We start from the raw sequence: 15,833 nt of genomic DNA, 5'->3' as shown, positions 1-15,833 counted from the left end.
TGACCAGTTAACGCAAAGCACTGCTCTTCGAAATAGTGCCATGACATCTTTTTCGTTCACCTGAGAGGGCAGACGGGGCCTCGGTTTAATGCCTCATCTGAAAGTCGGCACCTCCGACAGTGCAGCACTCCCTCAGCACTGCACTGGAGTGTCAGCCTAGCTTTATGTGCTCAAGTCCCTGGAGTGGGGACTTGAACCCACAATCTTCTGACTCCGAGGTGAGGGTGCTGCCCACTGAGCCACGGCTGACACACTAAATTCATCAACTGGAGGTGATCACGGATTTTCATATATTTTGTGAGACACTGTCGAGGAAAATAATATGCCTTTTTGGGAACAAAACAATATTTTGTGTAAGTGTACATAAAGCTTGGAAGAAAATTCTTATATCATCAAAAAAATGCAGGGTTTGATCTCTGAGTACTCTACAACAAATGGAAATAACTTTTTATATCATAGCTTATCAAATTATAGGTCAATACTTTAAGATGATATTTTATTGATCTATAACCTATATACGAATAGTTTGACCATGTGGTACACATAGAATCATAGAAATTTACGGCACAGAAGGAGGCCATTCAGCCCATCGTGTCTGCTGGCCGAGAAAGAGCGATCCAGCCTAATCCCACTTTCCAGCTCTTGGTCCGTAGCCCTGTAGGTTATACCATCTCAAGTGAGGGTTTCTGCCTCTACCACCCTTTCAGGCAGTGAGTTCCAGACCCCCACCACCCTCTGGGTGAAAACATTTCTCCTCAACTCCCCTCTAAATCCTCCGACCAATTACTTTAAATCTATGCCCCCTGGTTAGTGACCTCTCTGCTAAGGGAAATAGGCCCTTCTTATCCACTCTATCTAGGCCCCTCATAATTTTATACACCTCAACTAAGTCTCCCCTCAGCCTCCCCTGTACCAAAGAAAACAACCCCGGCCTATCCAATCCTGTGACGCGCCTTGGGACGTTTTACTATGTTAAAGGCGCTATATAAATACAAGTTGTTGTTGATGTAATTTTCGAAATCTAAAAGGTAATTGATGCCGATATTTTAATTAGCAATCTATTAATGAACGCTAAATTTTTAAGTTAAAGCCCCTGAAAGGAGTTAGAATCAGAGAGTGGAATATAGAATCAGAGAGTGGAATATAGAATCAGAGAACGGAATATAGAATCAGAGAGTGGAATATAGAATCAGAGAGTGGAATATAGAATCAGAGAGTGGAATATAAAATCAGAGAGTGGAGTATAGAATCAGAGAACGGAATATAGAAGGCTGAGGGGGTGACCTGATAGGGGCCTTTAAAATGATGAAGGGGTTTGTTGGATCCGTGATTCTTAGAGTATGATGTTTTCCAATAACTACACGGAGGCTGTAACTTAACAATCAACAGGTGTTTACTGGAGTAGGGTAGTCTCAAGACTGGCAGTACAGAGGCATGCTCAAGGCTTATATACAGGTGTGGTCACTGCCGGTACTACAGTATACAAGAGCTGTAAAAGTAGTTCTCTCTTAAAGGTACATACACTACAATTCCTCCCCTTTTAGATTAGCAGTACCCATAATATTCAAATAACAATTAACACATTAACATGCACATTAAACAGAAATAGTCCATTTATAGATTCAGTCTTTGGGGCGGCTTCCTGATCCTTTCTGGATAGCGCCTTTCCTGAGGTTCTTGTTCTTGGTGCGGAGGCAATTCTGGCCCCCTTTCGTCAGTTAGTTCATCAGTTTCCACTGCTACTGTTTCTGAGGTAGATGCTACCGGTATGTTGGGTTCATCCCCAGGTACACGAGACATGGGGTTGACTCGTTCCTGTGACGCTAAGATCTGGTCGACGTGGCGTCTCACAATGTTCTCCCCGACATCCACTGTGTACATTAATGGCCCCTGCCCTGTGCATATCGTTCCGGGTTGCCATTTCTCTGTTCGGTAGTCACGGGCCAAGACTGGTTGTCCTACATTGAAGCTCCTTGTCGGCTTCTCATTGATGTGCTGGAATTGTTTGTCCTCAACATTTCTTCGCACATTTGGTCTGAGCAAATCCAGACGAGATCTCAACCTTCGGTTAAAGAACATCATGGCCGGGGTCTGGTTGGTAACTGCATGTGTCGCATTTCTGTAGGCTAACAGGAAATTGTCCACCTTATGCTGTTGTGGAATTTCATCATCGCACATGGCCTTTATCGCCTTTTTAAAGGTTTGTACGAACCTCTCAGCCAATCCATTTGTAGCTGGATGATACGGGGCGGATGTGTAATGCCTTACCCCATTCCTTCTCATAAATTTCCGAAACTCTTCGGACACAAACTGTGGTCCATTATCGGAGCAAATCTGCTCTGGCAAGCCGTTCCTGGCAAATATGGTCCGTAGGACTGCAATCGTTTTCTCTGTAGTGGTTGAGGACATTTTTATCACCTCAGGCCATTTCGAGTGAGCATCCACTGTTATTAAGAACATTGAGTCCATGAATGGACCAGCAAAATCAATATGCACCCGTTGCCATGGAGAGGAGGGCCACTCCCATGGGTGTAGAGGGGCATGTGGTGGTGCATTTTGGACCTTCTGGCATCCTGAGCAGCTCTTAGTTAAGTCCTCGATTTGTTGATCGATCCCCGGCCACCACACATAAGCCCTAGCAAGGCTTTTCATTTTTACCCCTCCCAGATGACCTTTGTGAAGCTCATTTAGCACTTGCTCCCTTAACTTGGGTGGAATTACCACTCGGGATCCACACATCACTGTCCCCTGGCATGCTGACAGCTGTTCTCTTCTGGATGAGAATGCTGGCAACAGTGAGTCGCCATGTGTTGGCCATCCCCTCACTGTCAAATCATATACCTGAGACAGTGTCGGATCATTGCGGGTCTCCTTCTCTATATCCGCGTTAGTTACTGGCAATCGTTCAATTATTGACGAATAAAATATCTCGATAGGGTCCACTGCTGGTGCTTCCTCCACAGTAGGCAGTGGCAGGCGTGATAGCCCATCAGCGTTTCCATGCTGTTTCATGCCTTTATATTCTATTTCATATTGGTTCGCCCCTAGAAAAGGGACCATCTTTGTAACCGTTGTGCAGTCATCACCGGAACGCCCTTCTTTGGATTAAAGATGGAGACAAGTGGTTGGTGGTCAGTCAGCAAGGTGAACCTCTGCCCATGCAGATAGTGGTTGAATTTTTTTACTCCCCATACTAGGCTGAGGGCCTCCCTGTCAATCTGGGCGTAGTTGCGCTCGGCTGAGGTTAGTGACCGAGACGCAAAGGCTACTGGCCTCTCCAACCCATCTGGGAATTTGTGCGACAGCACCACTCCAATACCATAGGGTGATGCATCACATGCCAAACGAATTGGTAGTGCTGGGTTGAAATGGGCCAACACCTCTTTTGATGTGATCAATTCTTTGCACTTCTGGAAAGCTCGTTTACATTCGTCATTCCACTCCCATGGTACCTCCGTTTGCAGCAGGGTGTTCAGTGGGTGTAATACTGTAGACAAATTTGGTAAGAACTTATGGTAGTAGTTCACCAGCCCGAGGAACGACCTCAGTTGTGACACATTTTCTGGTGCTGGAGCCTTGACTACTGCCTCAATCTTTTCAGGGGACTTACGTAACCCCTCTTTATCAATAACGTGGCCACAATACGAGATCTGCTTCTGGAAAAACTCGCACTTGTGGCAATTAGCTCGTAGCCCATATTCCTTTAATCTAGTGAGCACCTTCTCCAGGTTGGCGAGGTGATCACTGTCATTTTCGCCCGTGACCAGGATGTCGTCCAAATAACACTGGGTCCCTGGAATCCCTTGCAGGACTTGATCCATCGCCCTTTGCCAAATAGCCGGAGCCGATGCTACCCCGAACACCAGCCGGTTGTATTGGTAGAGACCTTTATGAGTGTTGATCGTGAGGTATTGTTTCAAGGCTTCTTCTACCTCCATTTGCAAGTATGCCTGGGCTAGATCAATTTTGGTGAAGCGTTTACCTCCAGATAGCGAGGCGAAAATATCCTCAATCCGTGGAAGCGGGTATTGTACCGTGTGAAGGACTGGGTTCACTGTCACCTTAAAATCCCCACAGATGCGGACCTTCTTTGGTTCCCCAGGCGTATTACTCAACGACCTCTTCATTACAGGAACGATGGGTGTAGCCCACTCGCTCCAGTCTACTTTGGACAGTACTCCTGAACGTTCCAACCCTTCCAGCTCTGCTTCGACGGCTGGTCGGATCGCATAAGGCACTGGTCTGGCCTTAAGAAAGTTTGGGCTTGCATTTTCCTCTATTTTAATCGTTGCTGTTATGCCTTTTAGTGTTCCGAGTCCCTCCTGGAACACTTCTTTTGTGTCAGTTAGCATTTTTGACAGTCGTCCAGGTGTGACATCGTCATCCTTTTTGGCCTCAACCTTCAGTGCCTGTATGGAATGCCAATCTAATTGTATCTTCCGGATCCATTCACGTCCTAGTAGTGGTGGTCCTCCGTCTGGCAATACATATAGGTCCATTTTAGGTATTTCCTGGCCTTTGTATATCACTTTCACCCTTATTTTTCCTTTGGGGTAGACTTTTTACCCCGTGTACGTCTTCAAGACAATCTCTGTAGCTTTCAAGGGTATATGTGAAAATAGCCGCTTGTAGTCCCTTTGGTTTATGACTGTTAGGGCTGATCCTGTGTCCAATTCCATTTTCACTTGGACTCCGTCTATCTTGAGTGTGACCCAGATAGTCTGGTGATCCTCCATTTTGGTTACCTTATGTAGTTTCAGACAACCCAGCTCCTTGCTTCCAGAGTCTGTATCACTTTTCTGTTCGTCTGAACTACTGTCCATCACCTTATGTACCTTTTTGTACTTCTCCTGTGGAGATTTCTTGCTGTTGGTTTTCTTCCCTGACCTGCAGACTCTTGCTATGTGTCCTGCTTTTCCACACTGTCTGCACACTTGGTCCTTGAACCAACAATCCTTCTGGTCGTGTGTTGTTCTGCCGCAGCGATAACACTTCCCTGCTCCATATGACATTTCATTGGTGCCGTATTCTTGCGGTCTCCGTTGTATCTCTGCAGCGCCCCTTGCGGCTGCTTCGTGTGATACTGCCATGCTGAAAGCCTTGTCCAGCGTAAGATCCTTTTCTGATAGAAGCCGTTTCTGGGTTCCTTCACTTTGAAGCCCACACACAAACTTGTCCCTTAACGTATCTGCTAGTCCCACTCCAAACTGGCAGTGTTTTGATAGTTTGCGCAGTTCCGTTAAGTACTCAGCATTACTTTCGTCTTTATGCTGGTTCCTTTTGTGGAACTTAAATCTTTCTGCTATCAGCAGCGGTGTGGGGTTTAAGTGGTCCTGTCGGATTTCTACTATGCTTTCGAAATTCTTATCCACGGGCTTCTCTGGGGTTATTAGGTTTCGCAGTAAGCCATAAGTTTTTGCACCCATGGAATTTAACAAAACCAGTGCTTTCCTAGCATCTGGCACTTCATTCGCCCTGCAGTACACCTCAATGCGTTCCACATATGTCGCCCAATCTTCGACTTCATTGTCGAACGCAGAGATACTGCCACTCTTCGGCATCCCTGGGTGTGATTTAACTGTCAAAAATGACGTCTCCCGCGCTCTCCCTTCTTCTCTGCTGGCACAAAATGGCGTCTCCTGCGCTTTCCTTTCTTCCCGCGCTCGCCCTTCTTCTCCGCTGCGGCTTCTAAAAATGGCGTCTCCCGCGCTCTCCCTTCTTCTCCGCGGCTCAATGGCGTCTCCCGCGCTCTCCCTTCTTCTCCCCGTGGACGCTGTTCATCCCTTGAGCCCTGGCTGTGCTCTGCACGTTCTCCTGTGCGCCTTTCCCGTTTCCGCCGCTCGGTCCTGAACCCGGCTGCTGCTTTACCCTCTCTCTCTCTCTTTTGTTTTTCCTCGACGTCGCTCAGTTTTCAACCCCCGGCTGCGTCCTGTGCGCTTCACCCTCTCTCTTACCCAGTCGACGCTGCTCGGCTTTTTCTCTGCCGTTGGTCGGCTCCAGCCGCCGCTGTCCGGGAAGGGTCTGCGCTGTACCTGTTGCCAGTCTGTTGCTGGATCGTCGTGGCTGGGGAACCAAGCCCGGCTCTCAACAGCCTCCCCTGCGACGTTCACTCTCTGCCGGACAACTGGGTGGTTGCTCATGGTCGACGCCCGTGCTTCTGGCCTCGACTTTCTTCCACCTCCCTCCCGGAGCGAATCCTTGAAGGGAAATGCAGAGCTGCAGGTAGATTCGAATCGACCTCGTCGCCACTGTTGGATCCGTGATTCTTAGAGTATGATGTTTTCCAATAACTACACGGAGGCTGTAACTTAACAATCAACAGGTGTTTACTGGAGTAGGGTAGTCTCAAGGCTGGCAGTACAGAGGCATGCTCAAGGCTTATATACAGGGGTGGTCACTGCCGGTACTACAGTATACAGGAACTGTAAAAGTAGTTCTCTCTTAAAGGTACATACACTACAGGGTTCGATAGGGTAGACACAGAGAAGATGTTTCCACTTGTGGGGGGAGTCCAAAACTAAGGACCATAAATATAAGATCGTCACCAATAAATATAATAGTGAATTCAGGAGAAACTTCTTTACCCAGAGAGTGGTGAGAATGTGGAACTCGCTGCCACAGGGAGTGGTTGAAGCGAATTTAAGGGGAGGCTAGACAAGCATATGAGGGAGAAGGGAATAGAGGGTTACTGATAGAGTTAGATGAGGAAAGACGGGAGGAGGCTCGAGTGGAGCATAAACGCCGGCATGGACTGGTTGGGCCGAATGGCCTGTTTCAGGGCCGTCTATCCCGGGTAAATCCCCATGTAAACTTTGTCTCACTCTTTTCAGTCTCTTTCCAAGTGGGTGATTCATGAATGGATTGACGGGCGGGGCGTGGCTGTGACGCTGAGCTCGGGTCGCCATTGGCTCTTGCTGCCATTGTGACGTACGAGAGGGTGTGGGGGTTTCCCCGGGAGCGCGCGCTTGCCCCGAGTGACAAGTCCAGTCACTGGATACAAACAAGAGTAGCAAACTCGGCCAGCTGAGCGCTTCTTCCCCTCCTCCTGACTAGAGTTTGTATCTGGGGGGGAAAAACCCAACCCAATAATAACTTTTTTTTTTAAGAGAAACATTTTATTTTATGGCGAGGAGTGAGCTGGACAAATTTCCTTCCAAACGGCACGACAAGCTCGACTTCTTCCTCAAGAGACACTTGGAGGAGAGCGTCTTTAACAAGATCCGAATGTACGAAGCCTGCATCGTGGTGTCGGAAAGAAAGCATAAAAAAGCCTTCGAGTATGTCATCCTCACCGACCAGTGCATCTACCTGACACAGAATCCACCCAAGACCATCCACGAGGCGGTGCATCTCAGTGATGTTGTTGCAATTGAGCTGGTGAGCTTATCTGTCACTTTTAGTTTGCTGTCTTATTTAAGGTATTAACCCCCCACCTCCACCACCCAACTTGTAAGTTCGATTTTCAAACGTTTTAATGCAATTTTTCCTCTTGCTTTAGTTGGGGGCAAACTTGCAATCGACTGTTAGTAAATCACAGTACTTTCCAGTTAACGTTTGGATTAATACGCTGGAGATGGATGGGGCGCCTGCGGCTGTGGCGGTGTTTAGACTGCACTCTTTGGGAATGGTTTCTAACCTCCGGGCTTTACCGACCGACTGGTCCCTCCGCCGCCCCCGAGTTATACTGCCACTCTTGCTTTGTGCACGCATAGCCATTCCGCACGGATACAAAAGTTAGTAGCCTTTGAGAGATTAAAATACAGAGGGGGGATTGGTATTAATACTGCAAGGAAAAACAAGATATATGTAATAAAAACAGAAAATGCTGGAAATAAAGAAACAGAGTTAACGTTTCAGGTCGGTGACTTTTCGACAGAACTGTAGGTACATGTAGCTAGAAATCTTTTTAAAACTATCATATCATAGAACTAAACTTTAAGCCTGAAATTACATTTCATCTACTTCCATAGATGATTACAACTGCAAACATGTGTTGCACAGATTGCATGTGAATATCTTTCACTGTTTCATTGAAAGAGGCCATTCGGCCCGTTGTGCCTGTGCCGGCTATTTCTCGATTTCTCGAACCCCGACGGTGAAACAGATTGTTTCCCCCTACCCAAGTTTAATTAAACTCTAGTTGTTTAGAAATAAAAGTGAATGTCTTCAAATATAAATTTAGTTAAGGTGTTCTGTAAAACTTGATTTGAGATTTCTGCCTCCTGAGGCCTGGGAAAGAATTCTTCAACCGTGCATGGTTAGCTTGATAATTTTTTTAAAAATAACAGGTGTTCAAGTAAGAAGGCTTCATCCGTGGAGAGAGAAACAGAGTTAACGTTTCAGGTCTGGGATCCTTCTCGCTCCACCGATGCTGCCTGGCCTGCTGAGTTTTTCCAGCATTTTCTGTTGTTATTTCAGATTTCCAGCATCCGCAGTATTTTGCTTTTATAAGAAGGCTTCATAGTTGGCTTCAGTCTACCTGGGTTAGGAAGGGCAGTGGATTTCACACAAAGGGTAGTGGAAATCCGGATGTGGATGTTGGGTCAATTGAAATTTTCAAGACTGACATAAATGACAAAGTTTAAAAAAAAATTATAGTAAAGTAGCAGTATATAGTGGTTATTTTTGTTCTTAGGATGTGAGCAAAGCTGCATTTAATCCCAATCCTTAATTGTCCTGAGAGGTAGTGGTGGCCTTTCTGCGGTCATTATTTTCAGAACTGAGTGGCTTCCTAAGGCCACTGCATAGAAAGTTACAACACAGAAAGAGGCCATTCAGCCCATCGCGTCTGTGCCAGCATAAAACTGAATTTAAATTCTCAAACTGCCGGGGTGGGATTTGAACTCATGATCTGCTGGATCACCATTCAGGATAAAGCAGCCCGCTTGATTGGCACTCCATCCACCACCTTCAACATTCACTCCCTCCACCACCGGCGTACCGTGGCTGCAGTGTGTACCATCTACAAGATGCACTGCAGCAACTCGCCAAGGCTTCTTCGGCAGCACCTTCCAAACCCGCGACCTCTACCACTTAGAAGGACAAGGGCAGCAGACGCATGGGAACACCACCACCTACAAGTTCCCCTCCAAGCCACACACCATCCTGACTTGGACCTGTATCACCGTCCCTTCACTGTCGCTGGGCCAAAATCCTGGAACTCCCTTCCTAACAGCATTGTGGGTGTACCTACACCATATGGACTGCAGCGGTTCAAGAAGGCGGCTCACCACCATCTTCTCGAGGGCAATTAGGGATGGGCACTAAATGCAGGCCTAGCCAGCGACGTCCACATCCCATCAATGAATTAAAAAAAAAAAAAAAAAATTAGTCCAGTAACCATAACCATGACACTACCATAGCCATCCACCAAGAGGGTACTCAGAGCCAATCGTGCAGCGTGGGACCGAAGCCAGTTTGTCGGCCAGACAGGGTAGCAGTGGCAAGTTGCCTTCGAAGAGCCATCAGTGACTCAGCTGGGTTTTATGCCAAAATGGCGGCTTTCGTAGTTTTATTTTTTTCCTGGAGCTAGCCCACAAATTACCAGATTTATTGAGTGCGGTTGCACATCTTGCCGGGTACCATCACCAGGGCACTTACTGCATTGTACAGATATGGTGCCTGTATCATTTATGCAGCAGTGCAAATGGATAGTGTGGAATTTAAGTGGACTTCCCTCAAGATACCTGGGATGGCAGGAATGACGTATGAGGAGAGATTGGGTCGATTGGGCTTAAACTCGCTGGAGTTTAGAAGAATGAGAGGGGATCTCATTGAAACTTATAAAATTCTAACAGGACTAGACAGACTCGATGCAGGAAGGATGTTCCCGATGGCGGGGGAGTCCAGAACCAGGGGTCATAGTCTAAGGATAAGGGGTAAGCCATTTAGGACAGAGATGAGGAGGAATTTCTTCACCCAGAGAGTGGTGAACCTGTGGAATTCTCTACCACAGAAGGCAGTGGAGGCCAATTCATTAAATATATTCAAGAAGGAGTTAGATATATTTCTTAAGGCTAAAGGGATCAAGGGATATGGGGAGAAGGCAGGGACCGGGTACGGTTTGGATGATCAGCCATGATCTCATTGAATGGCGGAGCAGGCTCGAGGGGCCGACTGGCCTACTCCTGCTCCTATCTTCTATCTATATATATATAACGAGTCGATCTGTCTGTCTGTCCTCACGTGTGCGTCTGTCCGGCTATGCGCTCGAAAGTTATAGAGCGTACCTACGCGCGCGTTACCTCCGAAGAAAGCTTACGCTTCTGGGACGCTCGTAAGCGTATTTACTTTTCGGTCGGACGAAAATTGTTCGCGCCTTATGCAAAAAACCTTCAAAATTAAACTCATTATCTGCTACTTAGCATTGATTGACTGACGTCAAGGTTCGACCAATCCTGTGCCGTCACGATTGACCAATCCTACAGTACGGTCCCCTGATGGTTGGCCGGTGGGGGGGGGTGGTGTGCGTGTGTGCGTGCGTGCTCGTTTTCATCTCGGGGATCTGGCAGCCATTGTTTCACTGCCATTACTTCAGCTTCCAGCTCAAACTACTTTGATCATCCAGCTTTGAAAAAGTTAGTATCTCTTTTAAAAAATAACATAAGATTTACCAAAAACGTTTTATAAGTACTTTCACTTTCATCTTTTAAGGTCTGAAAAGGTAGAAATGTTGCCCAGCAGCAGATTCACAAAGGGACACAGAGAGGCCCCAAAGCCTGGCACTTGATTTAAACCGCCCGGCCCAAAACAGCCCTGGCAAAGCCGGGCTCCCCCCAGCTAGTGTATCTATGTAAGAGCTGTCATGTATTGAAATATATGATGAAGCTCTGTCGTTAACTGGTGACATTTTTAAACTTTAGTAAAGAGCTGACATGTTCTTTACTGTCATATGAACATAAAAGTTTAAACAGAACCTTTTGTTTTCACTGAATTCCCTTCCACATTTAGGTTGAAGAATTTGGTTTTGTACCAACACAAGATTATCTCCTCCACCCCCCGCAAAATGCTGAATCAGTGTACCCGTGATAGTTAGACTGCAATTATGTCCTTTTCTCTTTTGCTGGCGCAACACAGAACTCATTCGGCACTGATGCAGGATGTGAAGTATCAGTGATCCGGCTGATTATAAGTCAGATGGTTTGTTTCTGACAGCAATAGGATGTTAAATGGTGTTTGTAAATAACTGCTTCCCCAGTGCTGATTTAATTTTTGCGGGTGTGAAGGATACCTAAACCGTAACGTGTCATTAAAAGAAGAACTTGCATTTCTATAGCGCCTTTCACGCCCTCGGGACGTCCCAAAGCGCTCTACAGCCAATAAAGTACTTTTTGAAGTGTAGTCGCTGTTGTAATTTTAGGAAACGCGGCAGCTAATTTGCGCACCGCAAGATCCCACAAACAGCAATGTGATAATGACCAGATTATCTGCTTTTTAAAAAAAAAAGAGATGTTGGTTGAGGGATAAATATTGCCCAGGACACCGAGGATAACTCCCCCGCTCTTCTATGAAATAGTGCCACGGGATCTTTCACGTCCGCCTGAGAGAGCAGACGGGGCCTCGGTTTAATGTCTCATCCGAAAGACGGCACCTCCGACAGTGCAGCATTCCCCCAGTACTGCACTGGGAGTGCCAGCCTAGATCATGGGCTCAAGTCTCCGGAGTGGGGCTTGAACCCACGACCTTCTGGTGGGTCATGTGGGTGCTAAGGAGTCAGGAACCTGGAGTGCAGTTTCTCGGTGTCTATGTGGGCTGCGTAGGGTGCCTCCATATCAGGACCCTGAGGAAAATATCTCCCCATTCGCACCCTCCTCACAATATAACTGTGAGTTTGCCCATTCTGTGAATAGCATTTCTGTACATTTAGCACTCAGAGATAGCATTACACCAGCTGCTTGTTTAAGCAATACATTTAGCTATATCAACAGTGTACAAGATAACAAACATCTGTACACTGAATCAACACAGGGAGGACAAGCCAGTTAAAGACCTGTTTGAAAACATATAATCTGTGATTATCTAACTGATTGCTATTACACTAATGTGTAAACTCTTATGAAGAAATAGTAGAAACAAGTGTTCTGAGTTTTGTGTTTTTTTATGAATTGTGGAACCCTTGAAAGTTTTTTTTAAACCCTGAGCCCTTTCACTGACTTGCTCTTTTTGAATAATTGATGTCTGCGATCTGCATGTTTACTATTACTTTAAGTGGCAATAAAATATTAATGTGCAGCATGACGGTCCCAAGAAATTTAACTTACTACATCGACACTGAAAAAGGAACTGTGCGCGAGGAAAAAAGAAAGACTTGCATTTATATAGCGCCTTGCGCTTTTTGAAGTGCAGTCACTGTTGCAATGTAGGAAACTCGGCAGCCAATTTGCGCACAGCAAGCTCCCACAAACAGCCATGTGATCATGACCAGATCATCTGTTTTTTTTGTTATGTTGGTTGAGGGATAAATATTGGCCCCAGGACACCGGGGATAACTCCCCCTGCTCTTCTTCGAAATAGTTCTGACGAAGGGTCATCGCCCTGAAACGTTAGCTCTGTTTCTCTCGCCACAGACGCTGCCTGACCTGCTGAGTGTGTCCAGCATTTTCTGTTTTTATTTTATTTTTTTAAACGAAAATGCGGTTTTGTAACTAATGTCTACAGCATATCAATTTGTCACCATAAGGAATCTCGAGGGTTGTTTCCCAATAAAACATCCTTTAATCATGTGCGCCGTTGATAAACAGTGAACCGCAATCCAAGTTGCTGAGACTTGGCCTTCATTTCAATTGTGTAAAAAGAACACAGCGATGAGACCTGTTGCTAACTGTCTACGAGAGCCACTGTATTTATGCACAGAAAAGCACTTCCTACATGCACTTCTTGAGCGAAATAACCAGCCTCCTGTTTATGTATTTTAATTGGCATTCATTGAAGACAAGTGCTGTCATTTGTGAGTCTGGTGGGGTAAAAAGTAAGAACCGAGTATGCCGGGCACAGTTTCTATTTTGGGCTAGATTTATTTCCACTTGCACATAATTACTGCTTTATGTTTGGTATTATTGATCTGTGATATGTTAATCAGCAAAGAAGTGGATTACTCAGTAATGTAAATGCAGTCATATCCGTTTACTTGCAACTCGCTTTTATTTTTTCAGATGTTGTTTGAAGCCTTACTTACATTTCCAACGTTTCAAAGAATAAAAAAAAAAAAAAGTGCTGTAAAGCAATTAACATGTTAAATATTTCTTTGGATTACTTTGATTATATTAGAGACCATACCAGTTTAAAGTAATTGGTAGAAGGATTAGAGGGGAGTTGAGGAGAAATTCTTTCACCCAGAGGGTGGTGGGGGTCTGGAACTCACTGCCTGAAAGGGTGGTAGAGGCAGAAACCCTCATTACATTTAAAAAGTACTTGGATATATACTTGAAGTGCCGTAACCTGCAGGGCTACGGACCAAGAGCTGGAAAGTGGGATTAGGTTGGATAACTCTTTGTCGGCCGTCACGGACATGATGGGCCGAATGGCCTCCTTCTGCGCCGTAAATTTCTATGATTCTATGACATGTCCACCTTACCCAAGTAGCTGTTCCTCATGTGTGAGCCTAGGCAGTAAGTGTGGGCTGACTATTTTGACAGACGGGGCCCTGCCAGGACTGCCAAGCCCGATCCTGTGCTAAGCTGATGTCCACACTGAGAATTTTAGCTATGAGGAAAGATTGGAGAGGCTGGGGTTGTTTTCTTTGGAACAGAGGAGGCTGAGGGGAGATTTAATTGAGGTGTATAAAATTATGAGGGGCCCAGATAGAGTGGAGAGGAAGGACCTATTTCCCTGAGCAGAGAGGTCACTAACCAGGGGGCATAGATTTAAAGTAATTGGTAGAAGGATTAGAGAGGAGTTGAGGAGAAATTCTTTCACCCAGAGGGTGGTGGGGGTCTGGAACTCACTGCCTGAAAAGGGTGGTCGAGGCAGAAACCCTCATCACATTTAAAAAGTACTTGGATATGCACTTGACGTGCCGTAACCTGCAGGGCTACGGACCAAGAGCTGGAAAGTGGGATTAGGCTGGATCGCTCTTTTTCGTCCAACATGAACACGATGGGCCGAATGGCCTCCTTCTGTGCTGTAAATTTTCTATGATTCTACACCAGTATTTAGAGAAACAATCTCAAACTGCAGAAACATTTAACTCTGCTCAGTTTCTTTTTCAAAAGATATATTTCCGAGCTTCGTTTTTTATTTGGAGGACAACGGTATATTCAACAATCCATACACCCTAACTGACATGTTAAAATTAGCACAAATCAGACACATGATGTAACGTAATAGCAAAATACTGCGGATGCTGGATATCCGAAATAACAACAGAAAATGCTGGAAGCACTCAGCAGGCCAGGCAGCATCTGTGGAGAGAGAAACAGAGTTAACGTTTCAGGCCTGTGACCCTTCGTCAGAATTGGAAAAGGTTAAGACATGTAACAGGTTTGAAGCAGGTGCGGAGGCAGGGAAAGTGGGGGGAGGGGAGGAAGGAACTGAAGGGACGGTCTGTGCTAGGGTAGGAAGCAGGAGAGATTAAATGTTGCAAATGGGGATGGCAGAATCATCAACAGCTGCCGCCTGAAAAAATAGGGGCAGAGGTCTGAAATTGTTGAACTCAATGTCGAGCCCAGAAGGCTGTAAAGTGCCTAATCGAAAGATGAGGTGCTGTTCCTCGAGCTTACGTTGAGCTTCGTTGGAACAGTGTAAGAGGCTGAGGTCAGAGTGGGAGTGGAGCGGAGAATTAGTGACCGGCGACTGGAAGCTCGGGGTCCCCCTTACGGACTGAAGGGAGGTGTTCCGCAAAGCGGTCGCCTCCTGGACTCGACATTGAGTTCAACAATTTCAGACTATAACCCCTGCCCCCATTTTTCAGATGGCTGTTGATGATGATTCTGCCATCCCCATTTGCAACGTTTAATCTCTCCTGCCTCCGACAGACTCTTCCTTCCTCCCCTCCCCCTTTCCCTCTCTAAACCGCTCCGCCTCTCCCTCCTCCTTTAAGTTGCTCCTTAAAACCTACCTCTTTGATCTGCCCTAATACCTTCTTATGTGGCTCGGTGTCAAATTTTGTTTGGTAATCGCTCCTGTGAAACGCCTCGGGACATTTTGCTACATTAAAGGCGCTATATCAATGCAGGTTGTTGTTGTTGGGGAGGATCTAAGGCATGGTTGAAATTCCAGTAATGATTTCCAGGATGATACCGGAGATTTTCTGAACTGTAATGAAAAACTGAGTAAAGCTGGATTATATATTTCCTGGAGCTGAGTTAATGAGCGTTCTGATCAAGGTGTTTTAAAATAATGACACAAATTGGCTGGGTAGATTAGCACCGACTCCTGCTTGTAAAGGACCTCCGAGCATCCTGGGACCATAATCTTAAAGCTAAAAGAAAATCCAAAAAAAAACTTTGCACAAAGAATTGTGAGAATGCGGGGCCATTGCCTCAGAAGGCCACAGATACAGTCAATTAATGTATTTAAAACAGAGTTAGATACCCATCCTCTGTCGTCAAATTACAGTATGCAGACTGTTGTATCGGTACCTTTCTACCTAGACACAATTTAGGACTCGGAACTCAGAGATTCAAACATGAAGTGCTTTATTCAGGAAGGAAAAAAAGTTCTGGAAAGTTCCAAACAAAGAGAGCTAAACTTAACCAAGAGAACACCCAACCATGTATCTGCTGTGACAGCGCCACCACAGATAAGAGGAGAACACACAATACATAACATATTCCTCCCCTCTTAAATGAAAGGTCCACATTATTCCTCAACAGGTAAGTTACTTTCAATGCACT

The 15,833-nt window shown here is 45.9% G+C and overlaps 1 protein-coding gene across 1 annotated transcript in view; it reads left to right on the top strand.

Moving 5' to 3' along the window:
• Positions 1-6,947: 6,947 nt before the first annotated feature.
• Positions 6,948-15,833, top strand: part of c16h12orf56 (chromosome 16 C12orf56 homolog) — a 93,678-nt gene continuing 84,792 nt past the window's right edge. Inside the window, exon 1 of the mRNA XM_086009437.1 lies at positions 6,948-7,377. Within this exon, the coding sequence (XP_085865563.1) occupies positions 7,123-7,377 (255 nt within the window). The 5' untranslated portion in view covers positions 6,948-7,122. The remainder of the gene's footprint in view (positions 7,378-15,833) is intronic.

This window comes from Somniosus microcephalus, chromosome 16 (genome assembly GCF_052327205.1).
Source record: "Somniosus microcephalus isolate GS21.2 chromosome 16, FLI_Smic_1.0, whole genome shotgun sequence".
Taxonomy (NCBI): Eukaryota; Metazoa; Chordata; class Chondrichthyes; order Squaliformes; family Somniosidae; genus Somniosus; species Somniosus microcephalus.
The sequence above is the reverse complement of the archived record's forward strand: the minus strand, read 5'-3'. Positions and strand labels throughout refer to the sequence as shown.